The 12,755-nt window shown below is 34.8% G+C and overlaps 1 protein-coding gene across 1 annotated transcript in view; it reads left to right on the forward strand.

Annotated features, from left to right (window-relative positions):
* Positions 1–2,003, forward strand: part of LOC136885746 (cyclic nucleotide-gated cation channel) — a 651,252-nt gene extending 649,249 nt beyond the window's left edge. The window contains exon 14 of the mRNA XM_068230217.1: positions 619–2,003. Within this exon, the coding sequence (XP_068086318.1) occupies positions 619–860 (242 nt within the window). The 3' untranslated portion in view covers positions 861–2,003. The remainder of the gene's footprint in view (positions 1–618) is intronic.
* The last annotated feature ends 10,752 nt before the right edge of the window (positions 2,004–12,755 follow it).

A 12,755-nucleotide genomic window follows, 5' to 3' on the forward strand; every position in this document is an offset into this window, starting at 1 on the left:
TAACCATGTGAAGAGACCTGTACTCTTTATTTACAATCCCATTTATGGGATTACCCCAATGAAAATCTTTCTTTATATTATTAACACTTAGGTACTCACCTAGGTGCAGTGATCCCAATAAGGAACTTTCACCCCATCAGTCCAGTAATTAAAACTAAGAGGTCTTTTCCTATTAGTGAACCTCACAACCTGACTTAACCCTGTTTATCATCATACCGTTGCTTTGTCCACTTCACAACATAGTCAAGGTCAAACGAACACTATGGTACCTATCCTAAAAATCAGTCATTCACCACTGATCTGCAATTTAGGGCCCGAATTCCCTATCTGTTGTTTACCTAGTCTTTTTTTTTTTTTTTTTTTTTCAAAGAAGTTGGAAATGTATTAAACACATCCATTGGGAAATTATTTCAATCCTTAGTTCCTATTCCCATAAATTAATATTTGCCTCAATTTTTTCTCTTGAATTCCAACATTATCTTCAACTTTATTATGCTGCTTTACTTTGGATTTTTTAAATTAATAGTACCAATATAGTTGGACCGTTATTGGATATTATACATAATGCTGGTCTTAATAATGACTCTCTTGCTTACCAATATCTCTCTGTTCCAACAGATGGCGTTGCTGTGGAGGCCACAGCTCTAATGTCGCACGAAGACCTCTTGGCTGAAGTGAAAAGACTTAGAGAAAGGTTAGTGGTCTTGGAGACGGAGAACGCAGCCATGAGCGTGAAGCTAAGTCAGCAGCAGTGGGAGGTGGAGACAAGATTAGCGGAGATTGAAATGCACATCTGTGGTGCGAGCAGTGGTGGCAGCAGTACAGAGGACAACGAACGCAATCGAGAATCCATCATTTAACACCAGAGTGTGCTGCAGACCTTTCACGGATGCAGCAAACAAGTGAAATATTCTATGTTCATTGTTCTCAAATCTACTGTGTTTTACAGTGATCATGTTTCAGTATTGTAGTAGGATAATAAAGTTTGTTCAACAACGGAACATGTTTTGGAAACAAAACGGTGTGCGCTAATATGTGACTTCTAATTCATATCCGCACCTCAAAAGTATTTATACCGGTAATAATATTTTTAAAAAAGTAAAAATTCTTTTAAATTCTCAAAAAAAGAAAACATTTCTGCTAAATATATCAAAACATTATTATTATTATTATAATTATTATCATAAAGGAATACATAATAATGATAATAGAAAAGATGGTGACTTTGAAGAGAAGAACAGGCCTTGTCGAGAAATGAATGGAAATCATACGGGACCAATCGTGACGTAAAACATTGAGAGGTCGGGACCGTTACAGCCAAATAAAATTTAAAAAATAATGGCACAATTAATAGCAAAAGCTTATAAGAACTAAAACAATGCCTGCTATTTAATAATTATGATATTAAAATACATTACCCTATTCCTAATAATGTTACTATGTATTGGTAAAAAATGTTTGACAAAGAGAATGAGGAATATTTTAAAGTTTACTGTGAAGTATGCCTCCAAAGAATATATATATAAAATGAAAAATTAACAAAGTGTTTAAAGATTGAGGAATAGAGGAAACAGAATTATAATAAAGGAAGAATTAAATTCTTTTCTGTGATACACGCATGGAATGTGATTATATCCCATGAGTGATTAACTGCCAGAATGAAGTAATTTCTTCAATGAAGTTAGATAAATGCTATATGTAAACACATATACATTATTATTTGTTTATTTCAAAAAATATGTACCATAAGAAAATTATCTGTCTGTGTACATGAACGTACATATTTCGATTAGCAACGAGCCTCCTGCTCTATATATTATTTTGTTTGAATTTTAAAATCATTCACTGTCAGTTAGTTCCTTAGGGCATTGTTGAAATATTGCAGTGTTCATTGTATCATAAGAAGAAACCCCACCCCCCGTTAATTTTATGTATGTAATAATAATTATGTGATGTGACTATTAAGACAATTCAAAACAAAACAGGTGGGATATTGTTGTAAATGAATTATATCATTATTATGTAAATTAAAATATAATTTATTTGGTGCTGGGTATTTTTTTTTTGCAAACTAATGTATTTAAAAACCAAAAAAATCATAATAAGATGGTTATTTGTGGTTTGAAATGAGAATTGTTGTAACTGAGATGGCCACGAAATGTTCCAATTTTGAAATGTTGAGATAAATAGTGTAAAAATGATTTGTTCATCAACATTAGAAACTAATAGAAATCCACATAATACCTAATATAAGAATTATACATACAATTTTTGCAAGCATAACATATTCTAACATATTGATAGTAAAACAAGATCCTTATTCCATAATAATAAATAAATAATAATAATAATTCCTTTTTATACTAAATTTACTACATACTTATCGATCAAGTTAAAGAGAGGTTGTACACTCAGATCTAGTGAAAAGTATAGCGATTAAAAAAACTTTGCACATTCAGGTTGGTATAGCCTTTTTTGCTTTCAGGATTAATAGGCTTAGAAACATTTAAATAAATTCTATTATTTTAACCTGAAATTATTATCTCAATATACATAATTAGGGAAATTAAAAATATTTTCAGATATATATAAATTGTATACAGCTGCCAAGTTAAATAATTAAACTTATAATTAAACTTTTAATGGGAGCTGAAGGAATAATTAAAAAAAACCATGGACAAATATTTATTATTATCTATTTTAATCTATCAAATCATGCCCCATGCTGAAATACTTTTCAGTCTGGTGCAGTAAATGAGTACAAAATCATGTCTTTATAATTTTTGTTTCTGTAAATTTAGTCATTCATATTTGAAACTTGTCATAATTTTATCTTAAATTTTTGCCATTAACAACAAACATGGAAGTGAATAGTGATTGGATCTTCATTGCAAATGGTAATTTTATACAAGAATATTGTTTCAATGAGGCTGGATTGATATGAATGGTGAGAACAAACCCAGCAGTGTATCTGAATGTCACTGATATGCCCCAGATCCCAAGCTAAATGGTCAGCATCTTGAACCTCAATCCTCAGCGTGACAGATTTGAGAAATTTCAATTTTAAACTGTTAATTTCCTTAGCTTGGGAACTGGTCATCTGTGCTGTCCCTACCATTCCTACAACTCGCACACCACACACAGACTGAGGCTACAGCTGTGTTTCATGGACTCTGACTGATCTGGACAGCAAGTTCCATCCCTTTTAGCATCAAATTACAGCTGTATACAACCAACCACCATCTATGCAAGCAAAACTTGGAACATGTCGGCAGGTATCGTCACGAAAATAATTGTATTCATCTTTGTTGCTTTTGGTGCATTCTGATCATCTCCTACACGTGCAACATCATGATATACCATGTTCTAGGGCCCTCTACAAGCCAGTGGAACCAAAGGCTGAGCACAGAACATCTGTGAAGACAAACATTATCATTGACCTCAAAGTTATTGGCTTATTTTTTAATGAAGTGGAAACCCTTCCAAAGACCAGCAGCAGTGGTGAGATATTGTCACCCAGTATGCATGACGGCATGGGAGAAACTGAAACTAGCAGCAAAAAGACCTGAAAATGTCAATATCTTAAATTTGCTGAAATGTCTAATTTACTACATACAAGTTTTGAACCAGTAATATGTTTCATCACAATGCTTCATAAACTGTTATTTTCTAATGCACTATATTCATACATTACTACAGCAAATGCCACAAAAAAAAGAATTACAAGTGCAACATAGCAGGACAAAAGTGCTGTCAGTCATAACAATCTAGTGGTTGGTGCTGAAACTTTCTGGGATCAATTTCTTTCAGATGAGTATCTGTATGATTGACAGTGTCTGCAGATATTCATTCATTCATTCATTCATTTATTTCAATTAATTCCAACGAGCCTGCAGGCTCATACATAGGAATTGTACAGGACATTACATACTGGCGGGCACTTACACATCAAAATATAGTTTGTGTATATAAGATAATTAGTAAATGGTTGAACATATAAACACATACAACATATAAAATATGTACATCATCAATATGAGGATTACAGAGAATTATTTCTGACTGTATTTACATTTACATAACATGAAAGTTGCAAAGGTACAAGAATGAATTATGGAGTATTTTCATTTACATAAGAGTTGCTGAAGTACAAGAATAGATTTCAGATTATTTAAAATTACATAACACAAAAGTTGCAGACGTACAGGAATTGATTACAGAGTATTTACAGTATATATACATAACACATATGGCAGCTTACCCTTTTCCAATCATCAGCAGTGCAATTTCAATGTTGCTTTGCCCATAGTAATCGCTTCTTCATCATGGCAGCTGTGAGTAATGGTTTCTTTGCTGGACAATGACAAGAGAAACCCAACTCCTTGATCATCTGATGAGCTGGCACTGAAGATACTGTATGTTGATCCCTGCTTGGTGACTCTTTGTTGAAACGACATTCACAGAAGCCTTTCTGTGTTTAATGATGATATTTCTTATCTGGCACTCTGCTCGTGGAGGGGTGATTCTTTTGCAGCCAAATCTACCCACCAGTTTAGGTGATAAATTTGTGTCTTGGTCAAGTTTTTTCTTAATTCTGTCCACTGTTGATTTTCTGTCTTACTATATATTTACACCAATATTGACATAATTTTTTTTTTTTTTTTTTTTTTTTTTTTTTTTTTTTTTTTGTACAACTTGCTTTATGTTGCTTTGACACACATAGGTCTTATTACAACAGTGGGTTAACAAAGGGCTAGGAATGGGAAGGAAGCAGCTATGGCCTTACTTTGCCTGGTGTGAAAATGGGAAACTAGGGAAAACCATCTTCAGGAACCCACCGTCTCCCGAATGTAAGCTGACAGCAACGTGACCCAAACCGCAAACCCACTCACTCGGTTAACATCATTTAGTCTGACAATAAGTGATGTATGTAAAAATTAAAACATTTCCAATGGTGAGTATGTACTTTATTTCGAAATACAGTAGAACCTCTGTTAACTGGTACAAAGGGAAGGTTGCTTAGAATAACCAATATTAATAATTAAAATGTAATTTTTATATGTTAAGAAATGCTTTTTGTCATTTTAGGTGAAAATATATGAGGACAATACATATACAATGCTAACAAAGTATTTCAATAAATCCAAACGACTGTATTTAGGGAGAAAAAAAAATTATGTTCCTTAGCGCATACTGATATACTTCAACTATACCTAGGTAGTTAAGAAAAGTCTTCTATGAGGGGGGAGGGGGGTTTTCAAATATAAATGGGAAAACACAACGCAAATACAATTTATTTTTTCACAGTTTCCTGCTTTGGAAATGCATTTGTCCAAGTGTATGGGCAGCTTTTTGATGCCCTCATCGTAAAAAGAACAGGGTCGTATCACCAGCCAGTTGCACACGAAATCTTCCACATTCTCGTCATCTTCAAATCGTTGCCCTTCTAGAACTTCTTTAAGCGGTCTGAACAAATGGAAATCGCAGGGTGATAAGTATGGATGATCAGTACATTTCCTGTAGCTTGGAGACGGACAGAGCTGCAGTATGGGGCCGTGCATTGTCGTGGAGGAGTATGACCCGCCAAATCGATGGGTCTCGTTTTTTGCGGCGATATGCAACCCTCGCCTTGTTCGACAGCTCGCAGTAGTAAGCAGCACTGATTGTGCGTTGCTCATGCCTGTCGATCGTCACCAATAATGTCTTTAACCGCACGAATGTTTACGTCTGCAATGCTGGTCCGAGGACGGTGATCATGTTGTTGATTTTCCACCCGTTCTCGTCCTTCCTTGAACTTTTTATGCCAGGCAAACGCACGCGTCCTTGACAATGTTTGATCACCGAACTGTGCAGTCAATCTCTGGCAAATTTCCGCCGCTGTAACTCCTTCACGAGCAAGAAATTTTATAATTATGCGTTGCACTGTGGAGGGGTGCACCTGTTGCTCTGACATCATGAGCGTTACTGAGAAAATGGCAGGAAATATCTAACAGCACGCTCTTCCCACTCCTAACAGTCCCACCTAAGCATAGTAGAAGCACAGGGCCAGTCCTACCAACTGTTGATGTTTAGGAACAAAAAACCCATTTATATTTGATCGACCTTCGTAGTTTCTGTTAGGCATTTTTAGAGCATGCTCTTCAAACTTGTTTTTCATTTTGACCCAGTCAGAAATAGTGAAATCACCAACACCAAAATTAGCTGCCACATTACACAAAATCTCACCATTGCTCATTCTTTTAACTGCTGCTAATATTTCTTCAATCGTTACTGCAACCCATTTCCGCTTTGTTGATATGATTTAACATAAGGAACTTCATTTTTATTTGCCCGTATTGAACTGAGATAACAATTGATTTAAAATCTAATAGGTTCCACCTTTTTCAATACAAAACAATGTTGTCTGATTTTTTTACAACATGTCTTTAATTACAGAACTAGTTTCGGCGTTCATGGCGCCATCATCAGCTGCATAACAAGTGAAGAGAAACTTGGCGATACAACAATATACGACAACATATCAATACAATTAACTCCTTGGTATCCTATACTAATTTTATGTTAAGTTTTAAAATCTCTAGTTTACAACAAGATAAGACTTATGAGTCAAAATTTTAAAATAGTACAAAAATCTCATTTCAAGGTGATGAGTTAACTTCAAATATTTGGCAATAACTAGGTATTACCAGACACACTCGTTGTGCTACAGTCACCCCGCCAAGTACATGGCCGTTGAGGGATTGGTATTGAACTGAGAGGCTAGGCGTGTTTAACATCTTCAGGGCAAATATTCATAGTTCTAACCAATCAGATATACAACAAAAGATTCATGGTTCTACGATTCAACAAGCTCCAGAAGACGGCGCATTTTATCACAATATTTTAACAGAACATAATGAGTTTTTATCCATAAAAACGTCTTATCAATGTATCTTTGAAATAAACATTTTAATAGCGTACTACTGGACTCAGATCTATTTGTCCAACAGTAACGTGATAATTGAACTTGGAGTTTCTATGCTTAGGAGTGTATAAAAGATACCTAGTTATTACCAAATATTTGAAGTTAACTCATCACCTTGAGATGAGATTTTTGTACTATTTTAAAATTTTAAAATAAGTGTTATCTTGTTGTAAACTAGAGATTTTTAAACTTAACATAAAATTAGTATAGAATACCAAGGAGTTAACTGTATTGATATGTTGTCGTATATTGTTGTATTGCCAAGTTTCTCTTCGCTTGTTATGCAGCTGATGATGACATCAAGAACGCCGAAACTAGTTCTGTAATTCAAAAATCAAATCAAATCAAATCAAATCAAAATCTCTTTATTTGCAAATGAGGTGTCTACCTCGGTGGCAAATGGTACACTAAAATACATTATTGTCAAGCACTAAATTTTAAATTAACAAGAGACAAAGAAAATTTTCCTAGAATACAATATTATGCAATTTACGCTAATAATTTGTTCTATTAAACACATACATCTTCCTTAATAAATTTATATTGTTTACAAAATTCTACTTATAATATCTGACAAACATAGTCAACTCATATACAGTATGTGAAATTACTTCTAATAATAATATACAACTGGTAAAGGTTAAAATTAACATTGAATTTATTTACATATTTATATTTTACCCATTTTGGAACATAAGTAGCATAACGACCTGCTGCGTCTTAACCAGAGCCCCTTTTGTTACCACTTTTCAGAGTTCCTGAAGGGCCTTCACAGCTACCGTAGCGGTCCCAGGGTCCTCGAAGTCCCCACTGTACTTCACCCCTACAGGCAGTCCCCTACTTGGGCTGTCCAAACTCCATAGACCAGGGGATGGAATTAATTTAATCACACACATTTTTTATTTGCAATATCCTGCACTGGTCGAATGCCCTCTAACATTTCATTTATTTTCTCTGTTGTTGTTTATTCTCTTCTTGAATATCTGTACAGATTTTGGAAAAGGATCAAACACTACCCCTGGTAAACTGTTCCACTCCTTCACGCCCTTCCCAATGAATGAAAATTTACCCCAATCGCTTCTGCTAAAATTCCTTCTAATTTTGTACTTGTGGTCAGTTCTACCAATATAATTATTTTCCAACTGAAGCCTCTCACGGATATCTCTCCATGCTTCTTCTCCTGTATAGGCTCTATATAATCCTATAAGTCTAGTTTTCTCCCTTCTCTTACTTAAAGGTTCCCAACCAAGTTCCTTTAACATTTCTGATACACTACTCTTTCTCCTGAAATCCCCTGTTACAAACCTTGCTGCTTTCCTCTGCACACCATCTAGTTCTTTTATTAGGTATTCTTGGTGAGGATCCCAAACACTGTTTGCATATTCCAATAATGGACGAACCATACTTAAGTAACTTTTCTCTTTTAATTCTTTGTTGCATCCTTTAAGTAGCCTCATTATGACATGTAACGATCTGTATGCTTTCCCAACAATGTCATCAACATGACCCTTCCAGTGCAAATTACTTTCAAATCTCACACCTAAGTATTTGCACTTACCATCTTTAGGGATAACTACCTCATCCAAAGTATATTCAAATTCAGTTTTAAAGCTCCTGTTTGTAAATGTTGTAACAGTTGATTTGCCTCCATTAACCTTCATATTATTTTCTTCAACCCATTGTTGGATACTCTCAATGTCCCTTTGTAATTCTGAGCAATCCTCAATGTTATTTATTTCTCTATAAACAATTATGTCATCTGCATACAATCTTATTTTCGATGTTATATTGTTTCCTAAATCATTTGCGTATATTAAGAAAAGTAACGGACCAATTATACTACCCTGTGCAATTCCCTTCCAAACTTTCTCTTCCTGTGATATATAATTTCCTACTTTGACTTCCTGAACCCTTGAATTTAGAAATGTTCTTATCCAACGTATAACCCTTACGTCCAATCCTATTCCCTCCAATTTCTTTAATAATATTCCATGTTCCACTCTATCAAAGGCTTTGGAAAGATCTATGGCTATGCAATCTAACTGGCCTCCTGAATCCAACTGATCTGATATGTCCTGCTGAAATCCCACCAGTTGTGCCTCACAAGAAAATTTCTTTCTAAATCCATACTGGCTCCTCATGAACCAATTTTTATCATCACATATCCCTCTGATGTACTTTGCTATTAAACTCTCCAGTATTTTACAAACTATACTGGTCAGGCTGATTGGTCTGTAGTTCTCTGGTTTCCTTTTATCACCCTTTCCTTTATAAATTGGTATTATTATAGATTCCTTCCATTCCTTTGGTATTACACTATTATTTATGACATAGTCAAAGAGAAATTTTAAATAAGGCACTATATACCACCCCATCGTCTTTAATACCTCCCCAGTAATTTGATCACTTCCTGCTGCTTTTCCTTGCTGAAGCAGTTGGATTTCTCTGAAAATATCTTCATTTGTGAATGAGAAGCTTCTTGTTTCCCTATGTGTCTCTCCCTCTCTATCTTCTGTTATGGTTTCCAAGTCCTGACAATCTTCTACTGAATCTCTGAATTCCCTACTGAAGAGGTTTGCTTTCTCAGTATCTGTTAAATAGTGTTCACCCCCTTCTCCCACCATTGTAGGAATTTGGATTCCTTTTCCTTTTTGATTCCTAATATATGAATACAGCTTTTTCCATTTCCCTTTGTGGTCATTACCCTCTTGAAGAATGCCATTCATATAATTCTCTTTTGCTTCCTTTTTCACTCTATTCAGTTCCCTCATTAGCTGTTTTCTAGTTTCTCTATTCTCCCTACCCTCTTTGATTTCCCTGTTTACTATTCTACATTTTCTTTTTAATTTTCTTATTTCCCTTGTATAATAAACAGGGTCTGAGGTCATTTTACCCTTCTTAACAGGTACAAATCTCTTCTCTCCTTCCCAAATGATTCCTTTAAATTTAGCCCAAAGTGTATCCACATTACTCCCTTCACTTATCCAGCAACTGAATTGTGATTTAAGGTAAGTCCCAAATTCATCAACTTTAGTTTTTCTGTATAATTTCTTGTCTTGTGTGACCCTCTTATTAAGCCTTTTTGGTACCAGTCCTACATCCATTATTACAGCCTTATGGTCACCTATTCCTTCAATTACCTCAGTTTTATCAACAATTTCCCATGGTTTAACCAAGAATACATCTAGTAAGTTATTGAGACGAGTCGGTTCTTGTACTACTTGTGTAAATCCTCCCTCCCAAATTAACTTATTTGCCAGTTTCTGTTCATGGGCTTCACTTGCAGCTCCATTCCATTCAACTTCAGGCAAGTTTAGATCTCCCCCAATTATTACCATATCATTATTATTGTTTTTATGAGTATAATCTATTATTTTCTCAAATATGTCCATATCTCTTTCCTCTCTTCCAGGCCTGTATGTTCCTATAATTCCCACCTCCTTCATATTATGACAAATTAATTTTATCCCTAATATTTCATCCCTTTCATCGGTAAACCATTCATGTGAACAATAAGTTTCCTTCACCAGAATAAACACCTCCCCTCCCTTTTTATCTCCTCGGTCTCTACGATAGACTGTGTACCCTTCTGGAAATACTTCTCTATTACCCACCCCTTCTCTCATCCATGATTCTACTCCTATCACCACATCAGTCTCATAAGATTCCATCAATGTACCGAATTTTAATTGTTTATTTACTACACTCTGACAGTTTACCAAGAGCAATCTCAGACCTCCTTCCTCCCTAAAACTTGACTGTTGCAATTGGGTAACGTTTGACTCATGAGTTGAGAACGTCCCTGGAACCCAGATCCTTGTACATAGATCTTGATTTAAGGGTCTGGGTTTTCTGGCAAGTTTCCCTGTATGTGCCAGTTTAGTGGTATGGGTTTTCTTAAGTACAGATTAGTTTGCAAATCTCTGTTGATAATTGTAGCAATTTGTCTACAGAGATTTGCTTTTCCATTACCATTCAGATGTAACCCATGCCTAGTAAACATTTGCCTGCCAAGACCTAAAGTATCTACTACATAGACATTTCTAAAACTCTTACATAATCTCTTGATTTTTATATTTACATCATGTACAGCTTTGTTCACACATGAGTCCTCTAAAAGGTCATACCTAGGTGGCACATTAACTACAATTACTTTTGAGTCAGGTAGTTTGGAAATCTTACCTCTGAGAGTCATAATTAGTTCCTCACCTTCATTTGCAGCAATGTCATTTGAACCACTCACAATTACCACATAATTGTCCTTCTCTAACACAGGATCACAACTTGAAAGGACGTCTTCAGTTTTGGCACCTGGTTTTATTAGTCCTAAAACCTCAGTTTCTGGATTCTGCAGCTCATCCTTGATGCCTTCTGCCATACCCCGCCCTTGACTGTCTGCGTAGAGATGAATCTTTGGCGATCTTGACTTTCGGTTAAAGATATGTTGTAATAAACATCAGACAACATTGTATTTGTATTGATAAAGGTGGAACCTATTAGATTCAAATCAATTGTTGTTGACATGAGGCACAGTAAAAATCTGTTGCTAAGAAGGTACAATCACCACTGCATGGATAGCTACTAGTGTACTAATGAATGAGCAAAAACAAACTGAGTTGGCAATAGAGAAGGGAAAGAAGCAGTCGATGTCAGAGTCCATGCATTTCATTATTCACCCTCTTTGTAATATCTAGAGCTCGGAAATTGATGACCTATAAATTCCCTAAATAAGACATGGAAAAAGGCTTAAAATATCCAGAAAAACACCAAAAGACTGGCAAAAAGGATGTTAAAATGTGATCCAGATTTATTTGTAGTTTTAATTACATATTTAATGAAGGAATATACTGTTTTAAAATGCAAAATTCTGGTGGTATGCAACACACAGTGTAAAAATATATGAGTGAAATACTTCTTCTCTCAGAAAATATATATTTTTAGATTAACATAATTTTTAAAAAATGAACTGTGTGGTTGTTAATAAAAGTACTTGCAGAATTTAGAATGAATTCACCTAGAATAAATTCAGTAAACGTGCAATGGACATCCTGGAGAAATTGAAATTAGTACAATTGGAATCATATTTGGCTTAACCACACTGGGGTTACAGAAACAGAATTCGGAAACCTTACCTCAGTTGTCTTTACAATATACCGGTATCACAATCGTCATCTACGGTTTCTTAGGTGTAAAAGATTGTCAGTTTTCAGACAGCACATTGCAAAACATCGAGAAACTTCTCTCCACATCAACGGATATTAAGGGTTCATACTTGAAGCAAATGAGATGTTTCTCTTCAAAAGCAATCACATCAATATTTTCTCCTTTCAATATTTCACTAATCTTGCACATAATTTGATATTCCTGATTTCCCAAGCAGTAGTTCAATTTTTCATTTCATTTCGCTTCATTTACCTTCCTTCTACAGAAAAAATGTACAAATGGTGATAGATGAATTAATGATGATTTGAACTGAGAGTGGGCAGTACATAATCGAAAGAAGGTGAAGCTGAAAAAAGCCATTAGGGCCTAAAAAAAGTTAAAAAGGAACTATAAGCCAAAAAACAAAATAGGCAAAAAAGGACAAATAAAACCCACCATTTTCTGGCCTATAATGACCCAGAATTAACATATATTACATTGGACCTCATCTTCAGACACTCAAGAAAAGAAATAAGATTTTTCCTCAACTTCTAAGCCCGAATTATAACATAAAAAGAGGTATTTTGTTTTAAAATGTTTTGGATAACAGAGGTTTTACTGTAATAGTCAGTATGTACCTTCTAGCAAA

The sequence above is a fragment of the Anabrus simplex genome, chromosome 14, assembly GCF_040414725.1.
Source record: "Anabrus simplex isolate iqAnaSimp1 chromosome 14, ASM4041472v1, whole genome shotgun sequence".
NCBI lineage: Eukaryota > Metazoa > Arthropoda > Insecta > Orthoptera > Tettigoniidae > Anabrus > Anabrus simplex.